Raw genomic sequence first — 26,685 nt, 5'->3', positions numbered from 1 at the left:
CGCGCGGCTCAGGAGGAGGTGCCCTGACAGGCCCAACCGAACGCTGGGAGGGAACGAGAAGGGCAAGTGGGGTGGGCACGCCTCTTCCGCCCTGCGCCCGGAAGGGTGATGTGGCTGGGGCTTCGCCGGCCTCACTATGGTAAGAATTGGGGCTGTGGGGTCGCAGCTGAGCTTTGTGAAGGGGTAGTGGGCGCGAGCTAGGGCCGGAGGGTTGGACGGCGGCCCTGGGTGTGCGGGCCAGGGAGTTCAGTCACTAGCTTGATTCTGCCGGGATCGGAAGATGCACAGGCCCGGGAACCATGTGGCCCCTGCAAGCCCAAGGAGAACCGGGGCCGACCGCCCAAGAAAGACCCCGCGGCCGCCGGTCCCAGCCTCTCCCGCAGAGTCCACTTTTCTGACTTGGTTCAAAGGAATTCGCTGGTCTGGCTTAACCCAGTCATTTAAATGTACTCTTTGTGGCCATTGACTCTAGGAGACATGGAGCTTCTCAACTTCGCGCTTGTTATTTTGCGTCCTCTAATGCCCCACTGGCCTGGCCCACACCTTAATTTTTGTCTGTTGGGTTAGTGACCTTTCAGGCCCCTTTTACTCCATTCTTTCAGTCTTAACAATACTCTTTTACAGACAGTAGATTTTAAATGATTGGCGATCTCTGCAGAAGCAGTTTTTCGCAGGAATGTACTGGAGGTGGTGCCTGGCCTGGGATCTTCCTTCCCCACACCTTTTTAAAGTTTTATGTATTATTTTGTGTTATTACAGATGCCTTTGATAGTTTGGGCCTCTTAGGAAAGCTTAAAACGAGTCATGAAAGTTTGCAAAAGAAATGCTTACATCTCCAGGCAGAGAAAAAGAGTTAAAGCCAGCATGGCGGGAGGAAAGATGTAGTAGTATTAGTAATAGTGAAATCTCTCAAGCTATATCTGAAGCCATTTTACTTTTGTTATACTAAATGCCACAGCTTCTACACCAGGACCTCATGGTGCACTTAATTAAATCCACAGGCCAAATGTTGCATTTATGAGCATACTTCTGGGGAAAGGATGCATGTCTTTGATTATAGTATCAAAAGAAACGATGACTCAAAAAAAGCTATTGTGGGGTGAAAGTTGCTGAGCTTACGTTCCAGAAGTTCCTGCAGAAACCCATACAATACTAAACCCTTAGACATTTAATCGAAAATTCGTTAATTGTTTCTTGCTTTACTCCAACTACTTTGATTATAGATGGGGCATAAATCATAGGGTCTTCCCTGGAGAACATTACCACTTACAGAGGAGATGGCAGTTTATTGGGAGGTTATTCATTCCTGAGCCAAGAATTTACTCCAGCTTCTTTCCCTCTGTACCACACAATCGGATGAATACACTTGCTCTTTTTTTTTTAATTTTTTAAAAATTACTTATTTATTTTGAGAGCATGAGAGAGGATCCCAAGCAGGCTCTGTGCTGTTGGCGCAGAGCTGGACGCAAGGCTTGAACTCACAAACCCTGCGATCATAACCTAAGCCGAAATCGAGATTCAGAGTCTTAACCGGCTGAGCCACCCAGGTGGCCCTACACTTGCTCTTAAAGATTGCCATTAGTGAACTGTTGCTGAACTTAGAAAATCTTCCTTTTTTCAATTTAAAAATGGTAGAGTCTGTTACTCTTTTAAGTACTCTCTACCCCCAATGCGGGGTAGACCCAGAGAGCAAGTCACATGCTCTACCTACTGAATCAGCCAAGTGGCCCTAGAGACAGTTACTCTTAATTCTTGCAAAGCTTCATAGATGTTAAGGTTGAATTATTTTACTCTTAGTACAAGTCAAAGATCTGTTATTTTCATCATCTTAGTGTCTTATGATCTAGCTAATAGCAAGACAGATAATGTGTTTAAGATCATCAGTATTTAAACTGTCTAGCCATACTTGTTTTTTCAAAAGTAACAAGAATAGCTCTCGTTAGCACTTGCTGTATGCCAGGCTGTGTTCAAAAAATCAACTTATAAGCACTGTCTTATTTCAAGTCTATAATGTCTGAGTAGATGTTTACAGGTGAAGGAAGTCAAACACAAGGAGACTGACCTGCTTGGGATTGTACACTTAGTAGAGCCAGGACTCAAATTTATTTTAATATCCAGATGCTAGAAATCTTCATGCTGTTGGTAATAAAAACAACATAATGGAAGATAAAGTATGTCTTAGTGATTTGTTGCTCTCAAGTATGCCAATCTTACATGGATGGATAATAGAAACAACTGCCAGGTGGTTAGTATTTCTTTCCTGCTCTGTTCCTCTGAGCTTAGAATGTCAGCATTTTTGAGAAAGCAAGTACCCTGTAGTTCGAAGAGCTACACATTGAAGTTCCTTTTTGAATTTGCACCTCAACTTGTGTATTTGTGAGGTAACTCAGTGATCATGACTTAAATTTGAATTACTGTATTCTAATGAATCCATTTTTAAAATGCAATTTCACAGCCATAAAAGGTTTATCAGCCATAATTATTTACAACTACTAGAACACAATCTGATAACTATATCACTTATGAATGAATACTTTTAAGAACTTCAGAATGCCTTGTTCTCCCTAGCTCTTAACATCCTTCAAGATGTATCTCAAGTTTCATCTTTTCATAAGAAACCTTCCCTTCTTCTGTTTTCTCCTGGATCTCATTTGGGGTCGATAGTCCTTTATATTATCTCCAGTATCCCTCCAGCGTAGCAGAAAACAGCAATACCTTATGACCTTTATTTCTTTCTAGCTAGAGTTTCTGAAGTAGATAACCAGGTCTTTTGATATCTACATCACAATGGCAGTTAGCTAGTCCTCAAATGATTGCAAGTCTGAGGATACAAAGTCTTGCCCGGTGTCTTAAAGGAGTTCACAGTCCACTGGGGGAGATTATTAAATAAGCAAATTCAATGTGTTGTCGGAGATGATAAAGAGAAATAACGTGTAGTGGAAAGGACTTTGAGAAATTCAATGCCCAACCAATTCAGTCCAAATCTGGGCATTGATAGTCTTTAAAAGCTCCAAGTGATTCTTATGAACAGCCAAGCTTCATGCCACATTTCCGATTTCATGGTCAGAACACTTTTTTCTTCATAACAGGAGTTGCACTTTGTCCTTTGGAATACTTTTGTCTTATCAAATTATCAACAACATGTGAAGTATTTTTTGCTTTATTTTTTTTAAGCCTACTGCTCACCATAGTTATGTATGCTTTCTCCTATTAACACCTTTGATCCCCTTGTTGCTTTATATTTAGATCTGTGGCGTTCATAAAATCGCTCGGAAACTAAGCAATACAAACACAGTAAATGCATTATAGATACCATGACAGTGAGACGAAACTAAGTGCAAATGACCATCTGTGTTGCCAATGGAGAACAGAATTGAGGTGCTTTTCTCTGGACTGTAGCTTTCCTCATAGCCATGAAAGTTCTTAATTTTAAGTGGAAAGTGGAAGTAGAAAAGGTCTCTCTCTACCATTTGAAAGAGGACCAGTAAGATCAAATGGCTATTTACTCTAGCTCCTCATTTTACAATTGAAATTAAACTGCTATGTAGAGGTAATGGATTTATCCAAGAACAAATTTATATACTTGGATAATTTCCTAAATAATCCAAATGTTTAGTAGGCACTCATGTTGAGAGACCGTTATTTAACATTAAAACATTAAGCAATCCTGGTTTCTTGGTTTCATCTGAAACCAAGATAATTTGTGTATTTGGTACAATTTCAGTGCTGCCTTACAGTCAGCAACAAAGATTGATCTTAGGTGCTAACAACACCAAAAGAAAATATTAATATTTCTGTGTGTTAATGTTAGTAATCACCTGTGGTCACCTGTGTGGGGCAAGTGTTTGCACATTTACATACAGGCTTCATTTATTCCTGCATTTCCATGTTTTCTATTCTAAGAGCAAATAGTGTTATGTATAAATTTACAAGTAGAAACTAGTTAGAAAATGCTGGCCTGACCTAGAATTGTAAATGATAAAGTGCTGACCCACTTTTGCAGTGCTGTATAATTTTTATCACAATTAGGTCAAATATCATTTCTGGGGTCTCCTTCCACCTCTGGAGAAGGATAAATCACTACTTTTGTGTAAAAGCAGTAAGTATTAAAACAATTAAAATTATTATTATTTGGACTTGTAAAAGTTTAAGTCTTTGGTATTCAGTTCTTGTTTTAAAGTGAATTTCAGTAAAACTGGAAGAATTAATATGTCAGTCACTTACCACATAAGAGGCAATCAACATTTGAAGCCCCCAGACAGTGTTATAAAGAAGGCCCTTAATCGATAAATTGGTTAAACAATTTGTTTTGATAATGATAAAAATAAATAAGCTACAAGGAGCTCAAGTGATCCAGGACTAATGAAAATACCGTAGGCTTAGGCAGTCTTTTCTGCAGATTAAGTACAGTTAGCAACCAGTCATTGAGCACACCAAAGAACTGTTCAGCCTATTAATATGTATATTTCTGCTGCTTTTCTCATTGCTTCTTTGTGCCTTTATACTGCTGGGATCTTTTCTCCTATTTTTCCCTCTATTCCTAATGTTGTGGTGGGTGGTTTCTTAGACTATTTTTATATATACATCTAAAAGCACAACCTTACACTGAACTCTTCCCTTTATATACAAACCTAATGAAGACAGTTTTAATATTCAGGAATGACTAAAAATAAGAAATTGTATCTTCAGGATAAAATGATAAAAATTGAATCTGAAATAAATATTCCTAACTTTTCAAGTTGACTTGAGAGTAGGGAGTTTTTAAAAGATGTGTTAACATCACAAGTAATTTTTTGTTTCAGCACTAAGCCTTGCATCAAACATTCTGCATCAATTCACTGATAAATTTTTTTCGTTAGTGGTGGCCAGATGAAAGTCTGGATTATTTTCATTATTTCAGATTGCTTAACAAATTGTGATTTACTTCAGAATGGTTATACAAAGTGACTTGTTGAGTTTATTTCCTTCACATTTGGATAATTTGATTTAGTACAATAGCACTAATTATTTGAAGCATATCAGAAGGTCTGATCAGCTGTGAGTAGTAGATAGGGCTGGAGTGTGGAGGGATAATAAAAGGCGCCTTCAGAGAAAAATATTTTAGGATCTCCACCATATCATTTCGAAGAATAAACACAACTCTCAGACTAATGGTCAAAAGGCAAGGCTGCTGTGATCCACAACCCCAAGTATTACTGTCCTGGTTGTATTTGAGGTTATGCTCCAGAGAGTGTCATAGGTAGCCCTGAGTTGAGGGAATGTTATTGGATGCCTCTTAATAAAAAATATTTGTTAGGTATGATAGACAAAATGCCCTCCACCACTTCAAAAACACAAAACAAAAAAACAAACCCTGTAAATATGGTATCTTATTAAGCAAAAGAGAACTGGCATATGGGATTAAGCTAAACATTCTCGAATGGGAAGATTATCTGGAATTATGGGTACAGAGAGAAATTTAATCATAAGATTTCCTTTAAGAAGTAAGTAGTAGGGTGGCTCAGTCGGTTGAGCGTCCCAATTCTTGACCTTGGCTCAGATGATGATCTCACAGTTTGTGAGATTGAGCCCCGCATCTGTGCTGACAGCTCAGAGCCTGGACCCTGCTTTGGATTCTGTGTCTCCTCTTTCTGCCCCTCCCCTGCTCATGCTCTGTCTCTCAAAAATAAAATAAATGTTAAAAAAAAAATAAGCAGTCGGGTCATAGTCACAAAAGATGAGTCACTAGCCAAGAATTGCAGAAAGCCTCTAGAAACTGGAGAAGGCCAGAAAACAGATTTTTTTTTTCCTAGAGCCTCCAAAAGGAATGATTTATAACTCCTTAGTTGCAACGTGAATTATTTGATGTTTAATAGCTGAATTTGTTAAACTGGGTAGCATACCATTGTATAACTCCCTAGTGTTGTCTGACTGAAAATTATGTAGATAAGCCTTAGACTTGAGAATTATCTGAGGTTCTAGAATTTTCTGCCAGCCAGCTAGCGTACTCCGTCATCCAGGCAGTCAGAAGAACACTCATTGTCCCATATGCAAGTACTGTGAAGCTGGCTTCTTGGTAGGACTTTCTTTGAATTCCAGTTGGTGACCAAACAAAGTTTAGATACTGAGAGGGAATTAACCTTGGGCCTTGATTTTACCCTACAGCCTGGGCCCTTAACATAAACGTAAGGGTATTGCTTCTTCCATTTGCATTTTCCAAAATACCATTGATAAGTAAATATAAATGCAGAGCAGTGCGTGGCAGTTTCTCTGGAATAGTTAAAATATTCAACAGTCTAATCTACACTTTTTTAAATAGCACACATTGTTGATTTGGCATTTAAATGTGCTCTTGAACTTGTTAAAATTGTTATTTTGCAGTTTTCAAGTTGCTGTTCATTCAGCATTTTTCAGTGACTTCTGTGCACTATTCTGTTTAATAGGCACAAGGGGTTGATAAGGACCTCAATAAAATAGAGGAGACCATTACAGTTTGATGGGTGCTATCATATATATACATACACCTGCACAATTATCTCAACCTCTGCTTGGTGTAGCAAGTGGGGACAGGGAAGACTTCACAGAGGGGACTCAAGTTGAAACCAGAAGTTTGAGTCAGTTCACCATGCAGGCAAAAATAGTCTGCAAAAACACAGAGCACCTTGAAAAAGATGTCATGATCTGAACAAAACAGTAAATTAACTTTATTTCCCTTATCACCTTTTTTTAAATCTTCTTTTCTATTTTGTAATCTTAGCTTCTTCCTTTTTAATAACATTTTTATAACTTTATAACATTTTAATTTTATAACATTTAAATAACATTTTAAACAAATCCTAATTATTTTGCTACAAGAACAGGAACATCTGTTTCCTTTAAACCTTAGACTAAAATTTTGTGTCGGCAGACAACAGATGCTAAGCTTTAAAAGGAATGCTTAGGTACAGTAAGCAGTGGTAGGCTAATGTCTGGATGTTTGAAACATTCTTTTTTGGTCAGTCTGAGTACATGTAAAAGACTATATACCACCTAAGATTATCTGTTTAAATCTTAGGGTCTATAAACCCTAGAAACAAAGTTGTCTGTATCTTATATTGCACACTTGTAACTGGTTTTCATTTATAAATTGTTTCACACACAAATGTATACATACACATTCCAATTCTTTAATAACAGGCATGTCTCTAAGTGCCCCTTAAATTCTTTTACTATATAAAAATTCAAACATAAAAGGTAGGAAGAAGAGTATAATGAAGCCTCATATACTCAGCATTTCATCATCAACCACACTCCTCCCATCACACAAAATGGATTATTTAGAAACCAGTCCCAGACATCCTATCATTTAAGCATTTTTTTTAACTAGACATTTAGGGAAGGAAAAAGTACACATTGCAAAATTGGGAGATTTAGATACTCCGTTAGGAATGCGATAAACCTATGTGGCAAACTGATTTCCCAGCCAGTTTACTGCATAGGTCCTTTGCTTAATACAGTAAGTCTGCTTATTCCCTGAACATGCAAGTTCTCGATTCTATGGGGATGTTTTCCATGCTCTCGTCTCTTCTGGAGCCTACTCTCTATTTGCCAATCCAATTGTGCCCTTTCATGATTTGACTTCAGTCCTTGCTTTCTTCTTGAAGCTTTTCCTGACTTTTCTTTATGAAAACAGCATTTTTTTTTGTCCACATGGCTTAGTAACTAACCACTTACATACGCTACAAGGAGTTGCTATTTACTTGTTAAAAATACATGACCTGTTCTAACTTGACTGTAAATGCTGTATGCCTCAGTTGTCTCATGTATAAAATAAAGGTATTAGTAACACCTACCTCAAATATACCAGGATAAACAAGATAATCCAAAAGAAGCTCTCAGTGAATATCAGTTATCATTAGCTGTAAACTCCTGAAGGGAAGGAATTCTGCTGTGTCTTTTTTAATCCTGTGTCTAGCCTCATGCCTCAGACACCATAGATACTAAATACATGTTTAGTTACTTTGGCTGGAAAGAAATCTGTGCTTTATATTTCATGAGGTTGTTATCAAATACTATATCAATAAATTCATAATACATGTTCAAAATACGGTCTTTAAAAGACAAGCATTGTGAAATACTGTGTTTTCTATATAAAATTTGTCTTTAGAGTTCATTTATTGATTTAAGTTATAAAATTTGTATCACTTGTTTTCACAGATGTAAAATTAAAATCCAGTTCAGAAAAAACCAAGCCATATTATATTAAACTTTACCTTTGTGAGCTTTGCACAGTGGCAGTATCGTAGCCAATGAGGTTTATCCGAGGCGCGATTATTGCTAATTGAAAACTAAACTTTACCTTTGTGTATCCATTAAGAAATGATTTGCAAGCAAAACAACTATTAATAATGCAAGTCATTTTTTATCTTTTTCAGACTATAAATATAACACTTAGGAAATTACAGAAATCCAGAAAAGTTGAGAATTGGGTTAAAAACCTTCCAGAGATAATCACTGCATTCTCCCCTCTTGCTTGTATAAGGTTTACATAGCTAAAGATACACTGATTATGGAATTTTGTGTACTGTTTTCCCCACTGTTTGTCATTGTACATAAGCATTTTTTGTCGTTAATATTGGCAAATAACGTAATTATCTTAATGTTTTAAATAGTTTGTACATATTTGCCATAAAAACATATAAGAGGTTAAAAAATATTGATAGCTTCTGACATGTCTAGTTCTTCTTTTAGGATTCTTCTGGCTATTCTTGCTTTATTTTTCCATATGAACTTCAAAGTCAGTTGTCTATTTTGAAAATAACTGGTTGGTGTTGAGTACACTGTAAACTTACGGATTAGCTTTATGATGTTACCTTCCGGTGTAAGAACCTCATATACCACTCCATTCTAATTTTATGTTTTTCGGTATGTTTAAAGGTTTTGTCAGTTTTGTTCTGTAATGCCAGTACTGCATTTTTTGTTAGGCTTATCCCTGGATATTTCAGCTTTTTATTCTAGTTGCTGTTACAAATAGAGACTTTTTTTTCCATTATGTCTTTCAACCAGTTGGTAATACAGTCATGAAGCTACTGATTTAAATATTTAAGTTGTGTACCCAGCCACACCCAATTCCCTTATTGTCTGTAATTGTTTTTCACTAAATTCTTTTGGGCTTTTCAGGTAGCACTTAACATTGACAAGTAACAATTTTGCCTTTCTCAAAAAATTTTTATAACTCCTATTCTTTAACTTCTGACACTATGGGAGGTGCCTCTGGGTTTAGTAATTAAGCGTGTTGCTAGCTGCTGTGTAAGATTGATGGATTTTATCTACCTGTGTAAAATGGAAAAAATTTTTCTTTATTATTTATATAGTGGTATTCTTGCACCTTCAAAAATTTGTTTTATTTATTCAGCCATTACTTCTTGGTCTGCTCTGTGGTAGGTGCCTTGTCAGATGCTGGAGTTCAGAGTCTGATAAGGCAATGTCCACTTTCAGGGATGAGTATTATAAAATGTGTAACAGTTTGTGTGGGAACAGAAAGGAGAGTTTTTTATGAAATAGGAGAGGGGAGGCAGATAGATCCAAAGAAACTTCCCGGAAAACATGATGTTTGAGCTGAATTTTGAGTGGACTAAGCCCGCCTCCATTTTACTTTGACTGAAAAACTGTGATTTCCAATCATTCCTGTGTTAAATTATTTCAATAACTTTAAAAGAACCAACAGTGAAAGAGCAAGTGGTTTTCTTTCACCAAAACCTAATAGCCTAGTATTAGTCAATGCATGGAACATGATTGCTTAAATTTAAAACATTCTTACTCTAAAAGAATTTAAGAATTGAAAGAAACTTGAGCCAACATTTAGTCTATATCCCCGCTGTCCACCAAGGTTTACAGATGTGAAAGACAGCCTTAGGTCAGTGATTCAGCTGAAGTCCTATGGCCAGCTACAGGCAGAGCATGGAGACTCTCTGTCCTGCCTCATAGTCTGGGTTCCTAGAACATCTGTATTAATTACATAATGATTGAGTTTTGGTGAGTTCCTTGGATTCATGGCATTTTTGGTAATGTTTTCAAATTCTTGAATTTAGAATTTTTGTTGCATCTTCTGCATTCCTTAGCCCAAAGAACGAAGAGGAAAGTACACTCTCTGAATACCTTATGATTTGGGGTTTTAAGTATTCTCAGACATGTCATTCTGTTTGCCTTTTTTGAAGAACAAAACTATGATTCTTAACATGGAATTGTCTGGCAGTTTTTACCTATGCGGTTTTTCTTGTGATATTAATTTTTCTTTTTCTCTTTTTTAGTCTGCCATTTTCAATTTTCAGAGTCTGTTGACTGTAATCTTGCTGCTTATATGTACCTGTGCTTATATCCGATCTTTGGCACCCAGCCTCCTGGACAGAAATAAAACTGGGTATGTTACTCATGATATTTAATCACCCATATTAGTTCTTATAGACATTGAGGGTAAATTACCATAAAAGTCATTAAATAATTTAATTCCTATATATAAATTATTTTTATAATAACTTTTTACATTATTTTCTCCTGTTTTTCAAAATCTGAAAACTTTGGGGATGGCTGCGTGGCCCAGTTGGTTAAGTGTCCAACTCTTGGTTCCAGCTCAGGTCATGATCCCATGGCTCATAGGTTCGAGCCTCATGCCAGGCCCCACACTGACAGTACAGGACCTACTTGAGATTCCCTTCCCCTTTCTCTCTGCCTCTCCCCTGCTCAAGTTTTCCCCTCTCTCTCTCTCAAAATAAATGGATAAATAAACTTTAACAAAATATATTTTTTAAAAACGGAAAACTTTCTATTCATAGAATCTTACTAAATAAGATAAATACCAGAAGTAACCTGAAATGTGTTCAAAAAAAAAAAAAGTGTATTTAAAAAAGATAGAGTTGTGTTTTTTTCTGGGATTAGAAATACAGTTTAGTACTTTCAAAGACAGTATTTCGCCTTACTTTTTATAGAATAATTGGTAAAGTTGGTATTAAAAACAAAGTTATGTTTTTGAAGCATTTAACAGTTTGCAAGCACTGTGTCCATAAAAATAATAATGTAGACATTCCCTCTCCAGTGTAAGACTGCTCTAATCATATGAGCTCCCTGTCAGTATCATAAAGCAAACATCTTTAGAGAAATTTATGTAGCTAACTTAACACAGTAATAAAAATTAAGTCTTGGGCATGTCACATCTGTTTTATTATATGTTCATACCCTGAAAAAAATCTGAGCTTAATATGATACACAGAACTAAAATTTTTAAGTGCCATATTCACAATACAGAAATATGGGGCAACTGGATGGCTCAGTCAGTTAAGCGTCCAACTCTTGATTTTGGCTCAGGTCATGATCTCACAGTTCCTGAGATGGAGTCTAGTTTGGGCTCATGCTCACAGCACGGAGCCTGTTTGGGTTTTTCTCTGTCCCTCTGTCTCTGCTTGTCCCCCATACATGCACACATGTGCATACACTCTCTTTCTCCCTCTCAAAATAAGTAAGCTTTAAAAAAAGAAAAAAACAGGGGCGCCTGGGTGGCGCAGTCGGTTAAGCGTCCGACTTCAGCCAGGTCACGATCTCGCGGTCCGTGAGTTCGAGCCCCGCGTCGGGCTCTGGGCTGATGGCTCAGAGCCTGGAGCCTGTTTCCGATTCTGTGTCTCCCTCTCTCTCTGCCCCTCCCCCGTTCATGCTCTGTCTCTCTCTGTTCCAAAAAAAAATAAATAAACGTTGAAAAAAAAAATTAAAAAAAAAAAAAAAAAAGAAAAAAACATAATACAGAAATACATGTTGAATTAAACCAAAAGGAAGAGTATATTAAAAAACGGAGACCATGTGGTGGGAGCTGTGTACATTTTATTTGCCTTGCATATTTATTAATTTATGTGAATACTTTTCTTAATCGTTTTTTTTTTTTAACTTTATTTTGAGAGAGGGAGGGAGAGCACATGAGCATGTGAGCAGGGGAGAGGCAGAGAAACGGGAGAGAGGGGAGAGAGGGAATGAATCCCAAGTAGGTTCCATGCTGCCAGCACAGAGCCCAACATGGGACTCAAACTCCTTTCTTGATAAAAGCCTATATCTGTTTAATCCTTTTAAGAAATAAAAGCTGAAAGAATACTTCACATTGGAATAATTGTCTCCAAACCTGTATCAGGCCAGATTAGGATCCTGCAAAGTCAAATTTTGCTTTTCCACTAATAAAAACCTACAAGAGGCAAGGTGGTAGATACTCAACTGTGAAAGTAATAATTTCTGTGTCTCTTTCCTTTACTTCCATTTTATCTTTGAGGTCATAATTAGCATTTATCCAAACATTCCATTATCTAAATTATTTGGTTTTTGTTAACATTTCTTCCTTTTTATTTATTAGGGTTGTTCAGACATGTGTAAAGGAATAAGTAGAAGCTCTAGTCAGTTGTGAATATTGAAAATCTTGTGATCCTGTTCCAATAAACTGATAATCTATTGCTAGGTAAAATAGCAATACTGAGGTTATTTGTCCATCAGTTTTTATGACAGTCCCCCTCTTCCTTCATAGACATTGATTTCTCTTCACTCCACCTTTTTTTCCTCTGAAGTCCTCTTGCACTAAGTCTTTATTCATTTTAATCCTTTGTCCATTTGTTGAAATTATATAGTACTATGTCAGTTTGTTGAAGTTGTATAATCTTATGTGTTGCTTAGTTGTGCATGAAGCCTTTCCTCCCCTGACGATTAACTTAAAGCATATGTTAGAAACCAATAAACATTCTCATTGATCTGTTCCTTGGTATTGGAATATAATACATAACACCTACCTAATAACATATTTATTTATTTCATTAAAAAATAATCACATAACAGGGCACCTGCGTGGCTCAGTTTGTTGAGAATCCAACTCTTAATTTCGGCTCACATCATGTTCCTAGGATCTTGGGATCATGCCTTATGTCGGGCTCCTGTGGAGCCTGCTTAAGATTCTCCCTTTTCCTTTCTTTCCCCTGCTAATGTGCACACTCTCTCTCTAAAAATAAAATAATAATCATAGTATTTCATTAAAAAATAGTCACAATACTGGGGCGCCTGGGTGGCGCAGTCGGTTAAGCGTCCGACTTCAGCCAGGTCACGATCTTGCGGTCTGTGAGTTCGAGCCCCGCGTCAGCCTCTGGGCTGATGGCTCGGAGCCTGGAGCCTACTTCCGGTTCTGTGTCTCCCTCTCTCTCTGCCCCTCCCCCGTTCATGCTCTGTTTCTCTCTGTCCCAAAAAAAATAAATAAAAAACGTTGAAAAAAATTAAAAAAAAAAAATAGTCACAATACTTATGCTTTCCAATACAGTTATGGAGAAAGTAGATGGCATGTGGAAATGTCTGCTCCTCATTCCTTTGGGAGCAGGAAGACATCCATTACATGCTACATTGAAAAAGGAGTTCTCAGGGCTGCCAGCCTTACAGTAGAGGCTGAGTAGTAGTATATTTCTCCTACATAGAAGACCAAAGAAATGACATGCTTCTGTTTGTACTGTAAAGCATATACTGGTCCATTCAGCTCTTTAAAGGCTTTTTTTTTTTAAACTTTGTTTCTGTGTCTATAAATGTTAGGCCCCATTTTATTTTGACTTGTATATAAGAAATATTTTCTCCAGGAGAAATTTTTACAGGCCATTGTCCTTTTGTTACAATATGCGTTTTTATGAGATTCATAATAAACTGCCCTTTCGTTACAGTGAGTATTCCATGTTTAAGTAAAGATGTATAGAGACCAGTTGGATAAAGCAGGTTCTTGATGACTTCACTGTTGAAAATAACAACTTAATTTTTTACTGCTTCAAATAATACAGAACTAAAAAGCAGCAATAAAAGATTGCCGCTTTTCTCATTGCCTATTATCATAGACCTGATTAGTTCTATCAGCAGATACATTTACTGGCTTACAGCCATAGAAACCAAGCAGCATAATTGTATTGGTGTTTACTAACTAATAAAGTTTCTGTGTTAAATAAATAGCATTTATTTATTAATTATAAATAGCATATTACAGAAATATGTCTAGATAGGGAAATACATGGGAAAGGCCAAAGTGATACTGATAAATCTCTAAGTTGCCCGAGTTAGGAAAATTTCATGTATCTAGCTTTTAATATACCGTGTTATCACAATTTCCTAATGATGCTTTGAGTTATTTCTAGGTTAGCAACCCTGAAATCACCCTGATTGTGATCATATGATTTTAGATTATGTTCTTTGGGACTATAAGCTTCTCATGCAGGAGCTTCAGGTATCCTGCCTCTGAATCGTTCAGCCAGAGTAGCTTTAAATCCACAGTGCATGTTCCACTCAGTAGATTTTTACAGTCAAAGAACCATGGCATTGCATGTCACTAACCAGTTGCCTTCCATTTTTTGGTGAAATGTAAGCCAATTTTAAGTGATATCTGAAGTTACTGTCACATGTGCCTTTAACCTGTCTTTTACTGAACACAGAACATGTTAGTCACTACTCTGAAGAGTTTCTGTGTAATAACTCATTTAATCCTTATAACAACCCTATGAGGGTGAGTGTTATTAAAGAGAAAATAACTTGTTCAGAGTTAATGCAACAATTAAGTAGAATTAAACTTAAGCACAATCTGACCCTTATATTATCCTACATTATTTCCAAGAATATGTTTGATTTTTGTCCTTTTATTCCTATAGGAAAGTTGCTTCACCTGTCAGAATATCCATCCTTCAAAATAAACATCTATGTTTGCCCATTTCGTATCATCTGAACTAAGAGACATTTTGCTTTGAGGTCAGGAAGTTACACTTCAGAGGAGGAATGCATATAGAACTTAATTGAAGCAGTATTTTCTTTCAGTCTTAACCACTCAGATACAATAATTCATCAGCCAGCCATCTCTTTTGGCAAAAAATATATCAATTTACCCGAAATTTAAGTATTTTGATATTGTTACACCAGTCCTAATCCACTGCAATAAGTAGTGCTGATCTGTCTTGACTTTTAGCAATGTATAATACCATTTGTAATTCTGTTCTTTTGTCAAAACAACAAAATAGTTGCCTACAGTGTTTTATATCTTTTAGCTACCTCTATTCATTGAATGATTCGGTTGCTTTTCTTTTAAAGGCAGTACTTTTTATACATGCCAAAGAAGTGAAATACACATAATTTGTATTCAACTCATAGTATGTTCATTCATAGAATTGAAATGAACATTTTCATTGTAATTCTTATTTCCAGAATGTATGTGTTTTAATTGCCATATTTAACTCATACAGTGTTCCCAAACTAGGATTTTGTACTAATATTGAAAACATAGCTACATATTTTTATATTCTCTCTTACTGAATGACATAGCTATGCAAATGCTATCATTGGAGTTCATGGCTATAAAGTATTTAAATATAGAACTACATTCTGTAAAAAGTAATTTCTTTAGTGTGAGAGTTTTATTTTTAAATGTCAAAATCCTACCAAACCAACCAAATGTTCGTTTACCATTTTTTCAAAATTAATGTTTATGCAAATTGGCATATGTATTTTCTACTTTTAAAAGTAAAGCAACTGAAGTTGACTGAATTAATTCTACAAAAAAACCCTGTGCAAATTTTTGCCAGTCATATTAATTTACTGTGTGTTTAACCTAGGATACTGCATATATCCCAGTTTATGACAATTTATATACACTAACAGTTGATAAGTTCATGTGGCCTCCTTTCCTACAAAGATGGTGGCTCAATATCAAATAAATTTCAGTTTTTGAAGCAAAGTATCAAAAGAGAAAATGCCAGTGTATAATGAATTCTCTATATGATACTGAGAGAATGATTTACTTTTCCCACTAAACAATAGCTACTTTTTCCTTTTTTTACTCTATGCAGATTGTTGGGTATATTTTGGAAGTGCGCCAGAATTGGTAAGTGTCCTTCTATAACTTCCACATCATCAGCTGTAAGTTTATAGAGTTCTACCAAACTTTTTCTTGTGCTAAAACTAGACATGGTGAATACCTCATAATACTTCATACACAGGGAAATGGAAAATACAAGAAAAAATCTTAATTCAGATATCAAATACTATGCTTTGCTGGTGTTGAGGAGATTTCAGACAAACACTTATAGTTTTATGCACACATGCATATAGTATACAATATGCTGCTCTGTATAATTTGTACTGTTTTGGTCACTAAGGATGAATTTCCCATCTAATGAAAGGCTTGCTAACCAACTGTCTAAACATAATCATTTTACTGCCTTATGCTAAGTCCTAGAATGTTGTTTTTGGAAAGCAATAACTGTTTCACCTGTCAAATTCATGTGATCATAGCTGAGTTTTGTTCGGATTAAAGTTAAATGTGATTATCTTCTAACTTTTCATAATAAAATTTGTGGTGTTTTTGTGTTTATGTTTAGATAGTAATATACCTTGTCTCATCCCTGTGTGTGTATGACATTTAGCACAGTGCCTAGCTCATAGTAGACTCTCAAATGATTGGCAAGTGAATGAATTAAAATGTATTTTACTGATACAGTTTACCAGTATTCCTGAATAATACAGTATACCCTTTTTAACATCGCTGGTTCCAAAACACTTCAGAGCATTTGCACTTGTTCCACTTGGACTGAAAATGAATATTTCTTCTCCACCTTGGAATTATTTACATGACCCCCTCAAAAAAAAAGGTTGATTTTAATATTTGCCCAATATTTAATTTGTATATCACTACTTTTTTCTTTTATAAAGTTATGAGACTTCAAAGACAGATTTTCCTACATTTGACATTTACTCTAGTTAGCCAACCTGACAACAGCTGAATTACCCCAACGAGTCACTTTGAATAGAGAAAAATTAGGAGTCATGTCCCTTAGATAATGTGTGTTGTATTTAGAGTATTAGGTTTTATTTTGGATTCACTTCTCAGAAATGTGGAAAATTTAAAAGATGGTTCATAACAGGAAACAAAATTGATTAAAGATTGAAAACTACAAACTAAGTCCTTATAATATCTAGACATTTTTCTAAAGAATACCTGAGAATGGGTGTAATATATCTGAAGATATTATAGGTATAACCTAGTCTCAACTAAGGACTAAAAATTAATTGTGAGAGTTTCTAATTCTTTAGCATCTTCTAAGATTCATATGTTGTTAGCCACTGAAATAAATAATTATGAGAGAGCAAGTTTTCTTCCCTTGAGCTTTTAGTGATAGGCAAGAACCATTAACAGGAGAACTTGTAAGCATCCTACTAAATTATATAGAAATCCTTTTAAAATCTGCTATGATGAGATTATAAGATTCCTTAGCTAGATTTCTTGTCAGAAAATGACTGTAGTGTATAGAGGCACCTAAAACTACTTCCTTCAAGGCCCTCATTCTAATGTATTGACTACTGAAGCAGGCATCCTTTTGAGAATTCACTGTGCTTTTAACATGTTAAACTGTCCTTCCTCAGTGTTCTTTGTCATACTTTATTATCTCTTAGGGTGATAGACATGAGAATTCTTCTTTTATAGGAAGAAAATTGACTTCAGAGAGGTAAAGCACAGATAAAGCCTAGCTAAGTAGTTATCAGGACATTTAAACCCACCCCACCCCCCAAGACATTTTTGATTGTCATAACTAGATGGGGGAGGAACGTATACTGAGTATAGGTCATTGATATTGCTACATATCCTACAATGCACTGAGCAGCCCTCGCAGAGAATTAGCCCAAAATGTCAGTAGTACCAGAGTTGAGAGGGCCCAGCCTAGATTTGCAGAGATTTGTGGTGCAGCCTTACCTGACATCTAGTGCGACTCAACAGCACAAAGCCTGAAATAACAGTAGAAATCTTAATCACTTGAAAAATAACAAAGGGAGAGATAAAGAGAAGAGCACCCTTGATGGCTAATGCTGATTGATAGAGAGTAGCAAATGTAAATATATGCAAATTAATGTAGTTTCAAAGCCAAGTTACCCAGAAAAAGGAACAATATTGTCAAGGACAGAGTGGAAAGAAACCCTCAAGGAAACTGCGAAGAGAGAACATAATGGAAGAACAAAACTGTCCTAATAGAGTCATAGTCTCTGTGTCAAAGTAATACTGAAAGTTCATTGGTAAAAATAAAAAGTCTGCAGTGAGGGGGCAGAGCTTTCACCTCAATAGGATGAAGTTGCTAAGTCACAAATAAAAGTTCTTTAAGGTATTAAATTAAATATCAAGGTATTTTAAATCCATTTTATATAATAAATTAGAGAAGTCTGTACAGCTTCATTCAGTATCCAACCCAGGTGACACTTTTCACAATGGTTACTTCGAAGTATAACTGAAAATTTAAGGCGTTTAGTTTGTAGCTTTCGTAATGATTGCCTTCAGTATCATCCATTGTTATTGTCTGATTATAAACTGCTTTTTCTTTTTGCTTGGTCAGTTATTGTCTTCATTGTTTCTCTTAACAGTATGAATGCCATAGGTTAAATGGTTCAGTTAAACTATGCATTCTTGCCACTTATGTGTAAGCATTAGCTTTTCATTTTGGCAAAATGGCTCAGAAAATGTTAATGCTGATATACTCCTCTCTTATCTTGACACAGAATATATCCACCAAGAAAGGATGCAGTTTTAATGCGAAAAGGCCCAGCCAAATCATCTTATCATGTTACACATCACGTTACAGCAACTGTTTCACATTCACTTAGACCTAAGACCAGACGAGAAGTAACATTCTTACACAAGTTCAACCAAAGATGTTTAGCTCTACCACATGGGAATCTCTTTCAAGAAAATTAAAAACAGGAAAATGAAACCCATATGTAAATTATAGCATTCTGAGTTGGAAGATGAGGAAGAGAAGAACTTCCTCAAAAATTAATCTCCAGCAGATGGAAAATTCAGGGCAATTTAATTTCTTCTTTTAGGTGTTTAATAAGACTATATTAGACAATGAGATTATCTAGCCCTAACTAGAGTGACTAGCTTGCTTATGAAATCCACCTGAAAACTATGTCTGAATAGTTTGGTTTTGTTTGATAATTTGGGTGTTGCCTCAAAAGAATTAACATTGTTTAAAAATGATGTCCCAAGTTATTTTTTAGTTTTAAAAGATTTTTTTTTTTTTTCCAATTGAGATAGTGGCATTGTGAAAATGCTGTTATCTCACTTTTTAGAATTTCCTTTAGCTCGAAAGCAGTCCCCTAAATGGCTCTGGATAGAAAAACACCAAATGTTTCTTTTATTTGTATGTGTGTAATATCTTCTATGAACACTGTCATTGAGCAGACACAAAGATATAAAGTTAGTAACAATATGACTGTGAGCTCTTTGAGGAAGCTCTGAAAATGAAAATGACCTTGAGGATTTTAGTTGATGAGAATGGTCAAGATTGGCATTTGCCAGAGGTAGTTAACTTACCAAATGAAATGGTTTGTCACCGAAGGAACTTAGTTACTGGGAGGGAGCTGATTTTAAACACCACAGAAAAGCACAAGTGAGGGGAGCATACACAATCTCTACTACAGGACACCAGGTATATGCCATGATTATTTCTAGAAATAGCATGTCACTCCCTCTTCCTTCTTCCTTTCTTTCACACCCTCAGAGCAGCAGAAATGTCTGGTGCTTTGTGGAACTGTACAGCCATTCAATTAATGAACAAACAGGAAAAGAACAAGCTGACGTTGGGATAACTCAATCACAGAATCTCTAATCTGTTTGCAAGACAGTTTCACAAGCCACCTCCATTCTGCTTCATGGGAGGGAAGTTCTCCAAATACAAACACTTTTTAAACACATGTGAGAATTGACTCCTATAAAAGTGGTTGTTTTAAGTTCTACATTCCTAACCCAAGAGCTACACTATAAATCATTTCATATGAAATCCAGGTCAGAAATAGTTTTTTCTAAAATGTTTCTTTATGAAGCATTTTATACCCTTTCTTTCTAAGGTTTTTATTTAAATTCCAGTTGACATACAGTGTAATAGTAGTTTCAGGTATAACAGTATGATGATTGAGCACTTCCATATGCCACCCAATGCTCATCACAGGTGCCCTCCTTAATCCCCATCACCTATTTCACCCATTCCCTGCTCACTCCCCCTCAACCATCAGTTCTCTGTCGATAAGTCTTTCTTGGTTTGTATTTTATGTCTGCTTTCTTACATGAAGTTTTATTGATCACTCTCGTGTTTAAATTGAGACCAATCAAGAAAAAAATATATAGCTGAAAATTGTATGTCAAATTTCTTTTCATAGGTAGAAATTTCCTTTTTTAAAGGAAAAAATAAGCGATTTTTTTGGCCTTAATTGAGTTGTTTGAGATAGTTTCTCTTGAATCTTTGTCCTACATTCTGTGTTGTATTTTTTCAATATCTGGGTTTATGCAGTGGCATAGGAATGGTGCATTAAGGGTTTTCTAAACACATGAAAAGGAGGTGGTCTTAGAAATAAATCCGTGTAATTTAGCTCATTCTGTGTTGTACTGCTTTTATGTTATATCTAGTTCTTGTTTTGGCCATCCCCCAAATGTGTGGGCCTTCTAGGCAAGAACTTTATCTTGATTCTTCTATATCCCTCTCCCATAATAAGAAATAACCTTATCGTATCCATGTTAACCACTCAGTGAATCAACATGAATATCTCCCTTTTTTCCAACAGGTGAACGGAAGAGTCCTTACGTTGCAGTATGCTGTATAGTGATGGCTTTCAGCATTCTCTTCATACAGTAGCTCGGAAAAATATCAGAATTTAATTGCCATTGGATTACAGTATGAAAAAAGGACTTATCTATAGAAAATAATGGAAAGAATGGTTAACCCTTTTATCTCTGAACATTGAATGAGATAAATTTCCAGCTGCTGTTATCTATTTTTGTTATTGGACCAATGTTCTATGTAAATAGGATGTAACCATTTAATACGCAGAGTTTAATATGTCTGTAACAATCAACCTCTGTACTCTCACTACAATATTACATTCTGCAAATGTTATTCTGTTATGTCGGATACCAGTTTTTAGTGAGGTATCTCTTAAGACATAGAATAGAAAACAAAATTGGTAAATTACTCCACTTCCTTTCACTGTGATTTGGAAATGATTAATCTTTATAGAATGAGACATTTTTCTGGGCTAGCTTTTTTACTGGGGAAAAAAAAAGGTTTAATTTGTGTTGGTAAGGATTGCATTCATATTTAATAATGCTTGCTTTTCCTGTGGCCACACCAGACCATTAACAGAGTACATCTAAGCAAACTATATAGTGTACTACAGGCATTTCAACTATTTAAAACAAGCCTGTGTGGTTCTTAAGGTAAATGAGATGTGACTTAAGAGTACTATTGAGAAAATGTCCATATGTAAAATAAAAGTTTAGAATAGATGACTGGTCCAGTAGCCTCTGAAAACTCTAGATAAGTATGGATAAATATCTTACGAATAAATTGACCAGCTGTCATTCTCTGAATAAGACTACATTCTTAGAGTGAAAAGAGCAAAATAGAACAATTCAGAATGATAATCCTGTATGTGTCTTTCTTTTTAGTGTCAGGTCTCCAGTTTTAATTGCCCCAAAATGCAAACTGAATTTTTTTGTTTTTAAATACAGCACTTTAAATCTAGTTTACTTTTTGTGTGTCATCTTGAACTGGAATCTGCTGTGTAACTCAGTAGGCGATGGTAAACAGTTTTCAAATCTGCTTGTCTGTATACCTTGGCATAAGTGTCTTTGAGTTTTGATAATAAAGACCTTCAATAACCTTCATCAAAGCAAGAGAAACATTTGGAATATGACATAAATTTTGCAGTAGAGCAGTTAGTAAAAGGTCATAGGTTCCTTTTTTTTTTTAGGTTTAACTGAAATTCTGTTAGAATTTCAAAGCTAGGGGGAACTTAAATATCTTAGCTAAAAATTGCCCATCATAGGTAGTACTAATTAGATATTATCCTTAGATATTAATTCCTTTTCTCTTTTTAAGAAAACAAAATTGGGGCGCCTGGGTGGCGCAGTCGGTTAAGCGTCCGACTTCAGCCAGGTCACGATCTCGCGGTCCGTGAGTTCGAGCCCCGCGTCAGGCTCTGGGCTGATGGCTCAGAGCCTGGAGCCTGCTTCCGATTCTGTGTCTCCCTCTCTCTCTGCCCCTCCCCCGTTCATGCTCTGTCTCTCTCTGTCCCAAAAATAAATAAATGTTGAAAAAAAAAATTTAAAAAAAAAAAAAGAAAACAAAATTATTGGGGCGCCTGGGTGGCGCAGTCGGTTAAGCGTCCGACTTCAGCCAGGTCACGATCTCGCAGTCTGTGAGTTCGAGCCCCGCGTCGGGCTCTGGGCTGATGGCTCAGAGCCTGGAGCCTGTTTCCGATTCTGTGTCTCCCTCTCTCTCTGCCCCTCCCCCGTTCATGCTCTGTCTCTCTCTGTCCCAAAAATAAATAAACGTTGAAAAAAAAAATTAAAAAAAAAAAAAAGAAAAAATTATTTAGAATTATTTGAAAATGAGTCTGCCACTAGCTCTTTCTGCAGAAACAAAGTATGGAATTGAAAGCCATCTTTTTTAAAGACCACTTTAAAGTACTTGAAAAGAATTCTAGGAAACGTGTAAGAAAAGCTTGTGATGCATTGCCTGCTTTTTTTTGCAAAAGATAAAAGCTGCTGTAGGCTGTCTATATATTTATTTTACAGTTTTGGCCTAAGTAACTGGTAAAAAGTTGTCTATTTTGCTTTAGACCAGGAATCAGGCTATGGTCATTGTGTGTACTCTGAACTGTCTTTCTCCTGGGCTTTGCACTAGGTCAAGAATTTTCCGGGTGTCCTAAAAATAGGACTCTTATCAGCATATACATGCAGAGCATGTCACCTTTCTGAGGCTGGTTTCTGAGTGGCCATCTGTTGTCCAACTCTGCTGCAAGCGAGACTTTCCAAAAAGCTATGTCAACTGATCTTTTTATGTGCTAACACAAATCCAAATCCAATATGAGTGGTATGAATAAAGGGAAGAATATTCTAGACAATCAGTTCTAAGACATTTCTGAAATTTTGACATTTCGGAGGAGGTAGGTGGAAAGTGGAAGAAGAAATAATTTCTTTGAAAAATGTGTGGTAGCATGTAAAACTTGGTGCTGTGTGTATATGCTTAATAGAGTGGGAGGCAGCTCATTTCTGACCCCAGACATTGTGACTCTTTGGGAGGTTAGGGACATACAGGATTCTGTAAAGAAAAGCAATTAGCACTTTCCTTAATGTATTTTTTTCAAAGAGTTACCACAATCCTGTTCTCTAGCCCAAAGGGCCATGTAGGTAGTTTTAGGTCCACTTAGTATTCAGATATTCCCATTGTGGTCTTGGTGGGGTGGTCGGATGCAGAAGAGGATTAAGGATCAATTTTGCATCAGGTGGCTGCCTCTGTCATGTGGTCTTACTACAGAGCTGGATGGGATGGTGGGCACTTAAGTCCATGTGTTGCAAGGCTTGAATACTCTCCCTAACCTACTTCCTGGCTCTAGAATCTTGATTCCATTTCTCGTGGAAACTGTTCTGTGCTGATACTAAGTTCCTGATTGGCCTCAGTTATGCCCATGTCAGGAGGACTTTGTTCTAAGCAGTCTTAAAAGATGGCCAATTAAAAGGACCCTTAGTCAACTGAATTCCCTCTGTGACTTAAAAAAATTTGGATTCAAGTCCAGTGTCCTGTTAATGTCCACTGTGCCAGGCACTCTCCATGTTCAAATTAAAAAATTAGCCCTTTCACACTGGGGATAATAGCAATACATAATTTGTAACAGATTCCTTTATCGTGAATATGCACATTAGTTTTATCTTAGGACAGAGGTTAGAATGAAGTGACTTCTCCAGGTATACAAAGTGAGAAATGAACAGGTCTCTGCCTAGTTTTCTGGGAAAAACCTAGCACTTGTAAATAGAATGTATCACCATTCTTTCAAGAAGCATTTATGGAGTGCATACAGTACATTATCACTGAAGACAGAAAAACCAGTACACAATTTCTGCCTTCTGATAGTTCCTAATGCAGTGGATGGGAGAGATTATTTATACAAAAGTGCGATGTGATAGCATTTATAACAGATAATGCCAGGATTCTAGGAGAAAATAAGGGTGACACCGTAGAGGTAAGAATTTCCTTCCCAAGAAGCAGTGCTTACACTGAATGAAGAGCAGTATGCAAAAGCACCAGTGGTATATTTATGGACTCCAAGTCCCTAGCTTGTTGTGCCACATGAGGCGTATTAAGACATAAGCCTAAAAAGGTGGACAGAGGTTAGATCCTAGGGGGTCTTCTATTTTTTTTTCTCACTTCTGTCTGTTACCTACCTCAAAATTAGTTACATGTATTTTCCCTCCTACCTGACAAAAAACCTTCAAAAAAAAAAAAGTTCTTCCTTTGGTGTATGTGTAAACACGGTTAAATACATCCATGCCAGCCTGAATTTGGACCAGGAATACAATACTATACTCTCCAGAGACTCTCCTGCATAGTATATAAAGCCAAGGTAACACTAGTCAGGTCAAATAATTTTAGGAACTCTTAGTGGCTCATACTCCATCGATGCCCAAAGCAGCCGTGATTCTAAGAAGCAGAAGTGGTTTCACTGTCTACATTTCCCAGGTGCACAGAAAAGATTTCTAATAAGCAAGAACTTGTACTCTTTCCGAAGCCTTTGGGGAACTTCCTGGACCATAGGAAGCTGCAAAGAATGGAAGATTCTTAGGGACCACTTTTCACACATATCCGGTAAAGGGTAGATGTTCAAAATACAAGCAACTAATATCAGCATTGTTTATACAGCCTTGTTAGTCTCAATCAGCAAGTTACTACTAGCTTCATAATAATGTCATTTAGCTTCATAATAATGTCATTTATACACTGCCTTCCATGATTTCTTTTACTTTACCCTAAAGTAATCCCAAAATAATCTGAAATGCAGCTCCAATATCAGGAAAAAGGGGGGAGGTGGAAATAATATTTCCTGTGATTTTAAGAGAACAGAATCATCCTACTCTGGTTAGTGAATATGTCTGTGGTATGTAATAAAAATCAAAATGAACTCTCAGCCTCCCAATTTTGTCTTACTGTCAGATGGGTGAGAACAGTTTGTTTAGAGGTTAAATGATTGAAATTGGCACCTTCTGAGTGAGATGGGAATAGAGAAATGTTTCTGTTCATTTTACCTGCATTTTAATTAATGGCTGGTCAAGATTCTTTGGGAGAAGTTTTTATGCTTTTTGCATCTGTTCTATTGCTGTTTCTCTGAGTGAACTTTCAAGAGCCTAAATTACTCTCTTTAGATATGAAGTCATTAATTCCCCCCAGATATGGGAGAAATTGGATTCTGAATGAGAGTGACAGATTGTTGACAATTACTTTCAACTTTGTCCTCCACTATGAGCCTTCAGATACCCAAACATTTGGTCCAAAATCTACCTGTGAGCAATGTCCATCAGAGTCAATTATTCAGCCAATTTATACCATTTATTGAGAAATACAAAAAAGCTTATATGTACTATGTGCCTTGCTTTGCGTGGCATGGACTTTCTGTTATCTTCCCAGCGCCGAATTCACACAGATAAACTTTTATTATACCTATAACTAGAAAGGATTTGCTTAACCAAATGAATTGGTGCAACTATATTTTTTAGTTGAACTTTTAACTCAACAAGCATTAAGATAGGAATAGAAAAGCAGTATCTTAAGTTAGTTCCAACAATATATATTAACCTCCCTCACTGCTTAATCACAACTACCAGTTGATCTGAGACTTTATAGAGAAAAATCACTAAATTTCTGATTTCTAACTGAGGACAAAACTATTCACAATGGCTTTGAGACCACTGAATTTAACAATGGGAAAGCAAAATCTGTTTTCAATTCAGAGGGTTTGTGTTAATATCCTTAACCATAACAGATTTATCGGGGGGGGGGAGCATAAATATTGGGAATAAGGGTAAATCACATACATTATGTGGAGGATGAGACCACTTGAGAACTGCAAAATACCCAGACACCACTACTGGTTGAGCTTTATTTGATATGGGAAGTAACCTACGAGCAAATGCATAGTGACTGAAGGTTTGTAGCCAAATTGCCAAAACATGTAATTTATGAGTCACTTCAACATTTTTGATCAAGTAGTATGTCTAGACTAAATGTTGGAAAAAATGTGCAAGGATACTGTTTAAAAAGAAATAAGAAATCATTATGGCATGAAGGATTTCAAGAAGGCCAGCATTGAAGAAGAATTATTTCCAGTATTGAAGTGTTAAAGAAAAGTGACCTGCAGGCTCAGGGTAACACTAAAAATATTTGACCTTGGAAATTGAAAATTATAAAGATAGAATAATCTCAATAATATTTCATTTAGATTCCTAAAAAAACACAAGATAGCATTTTCCTTTTGATATTATTTAATAAAGTTGGCTTGCTTTTTTAATCAATGTGTTATTCACAAATTGAACCTTTATTAAATCTTGAAAACTAATGAGAGTTCTTTGACTTATAAAATAATGTTTAAGAAGTCTGCAATATGAAATTAAGAGAGCTATAGAACACAATATAGGGTCACATTCTTAGCCCTAATTGAATCAAGGCCAAAAAACATACAGTGACTTAATTCTAAACCCACAATGTAAAATTGCATTCATACTACTGGCAGTTCCAATACTAGTTGAAGTATTAACTATCACAAGCATCTTTTCAAAGAAGTGTAATTGAATCTGTTAACACTTAGAAATTGGATGTAGGAACTACT

The 26,685-nt window shown here is 36.2% G+C and overlaps 1 protein-coding gene, 1 non-coding gene and 1 pseudogene across 2 annotated transcripts; all 3 read left to right on the top strand.

Moving 5' to 3' along the window:
• The first annotated feature begins 40 nt into the window (after nucleotides 1-40).
• Nucleotides 41-21,691, top strand: TMEM167A (transmembrane protein 167A). Its single transcript, XM_030324156.1, has 4 exons — nucleotides 41-139; nucleotides 10,269-10,378; nucleotides 15,834-15,868; nucleotides 20,590-21,691. The coding sequence occupies exons 1-4, from the start codon at nucleotides 137-139 to the stop codon at nucleotides 20,658-20,660; spliced, it is 219 nt and encodes a 72-aa protein (XP_030180016.1). The 5' UTR covers nucleotides 41-136; the 3' UTR covers nucleotides 20,661-21,691.
• LOC115526047 lies at nucleotides 8,239-8,406 on the top strand (annotated as a pseudogene).
• Nucleotides 13,305-13,439, top strand: LOC115526965. The gene has a single exon (XR_003972812.1). It is a non-coding gene; the product is annotated as a small nucleolar RNA U109 (small nucleolar RNA).
• Nucleotides 21,692-26,685: the final 4,994 nt, after the last annotated feature.

The sequence above is a fragment of the Lynx canadensis genome, chromosome A1, assembly GCF_007474595.2.
Source record: "Lynx canadensis isolate LIC74 chromosome A1, mLynCan4.pri.v2, whole genome shotgun sequence".
Lineage (NCBI taxonomy): Eukaryota > Metazoa > Chordata > Mammalia > Carnivora > Felidae > Lynx > Lynx canadensis.
The sequence above is the reverse complement of the archived record's forward strand: the minus strand, read 5'-3'. Positions and strand labels throughout refer to the sequence as shown.

What these genes read in the sequence shown, in the direction of transcription:
- TMEM167A (XM_030324156.1), top strand. An exon ending in CTGGACAGAAATAAAACTGG is followed by an intron (nt 10,379 to 15,833) that starts GTATGTTACTCA and finishes TACTCTATGCAG; the next exon opens with ATTGTTGGGTATATTTTGGA. An exon ending in TTGGAAGTGCGCCAGAATTG is followed by an intron (nt 15,869 to 20,589) that starts GTAAGTGTCCTT and finishes TTTTTCCAACAG; the next exon opens with GTGAACGGAAGAGTCCTTAC.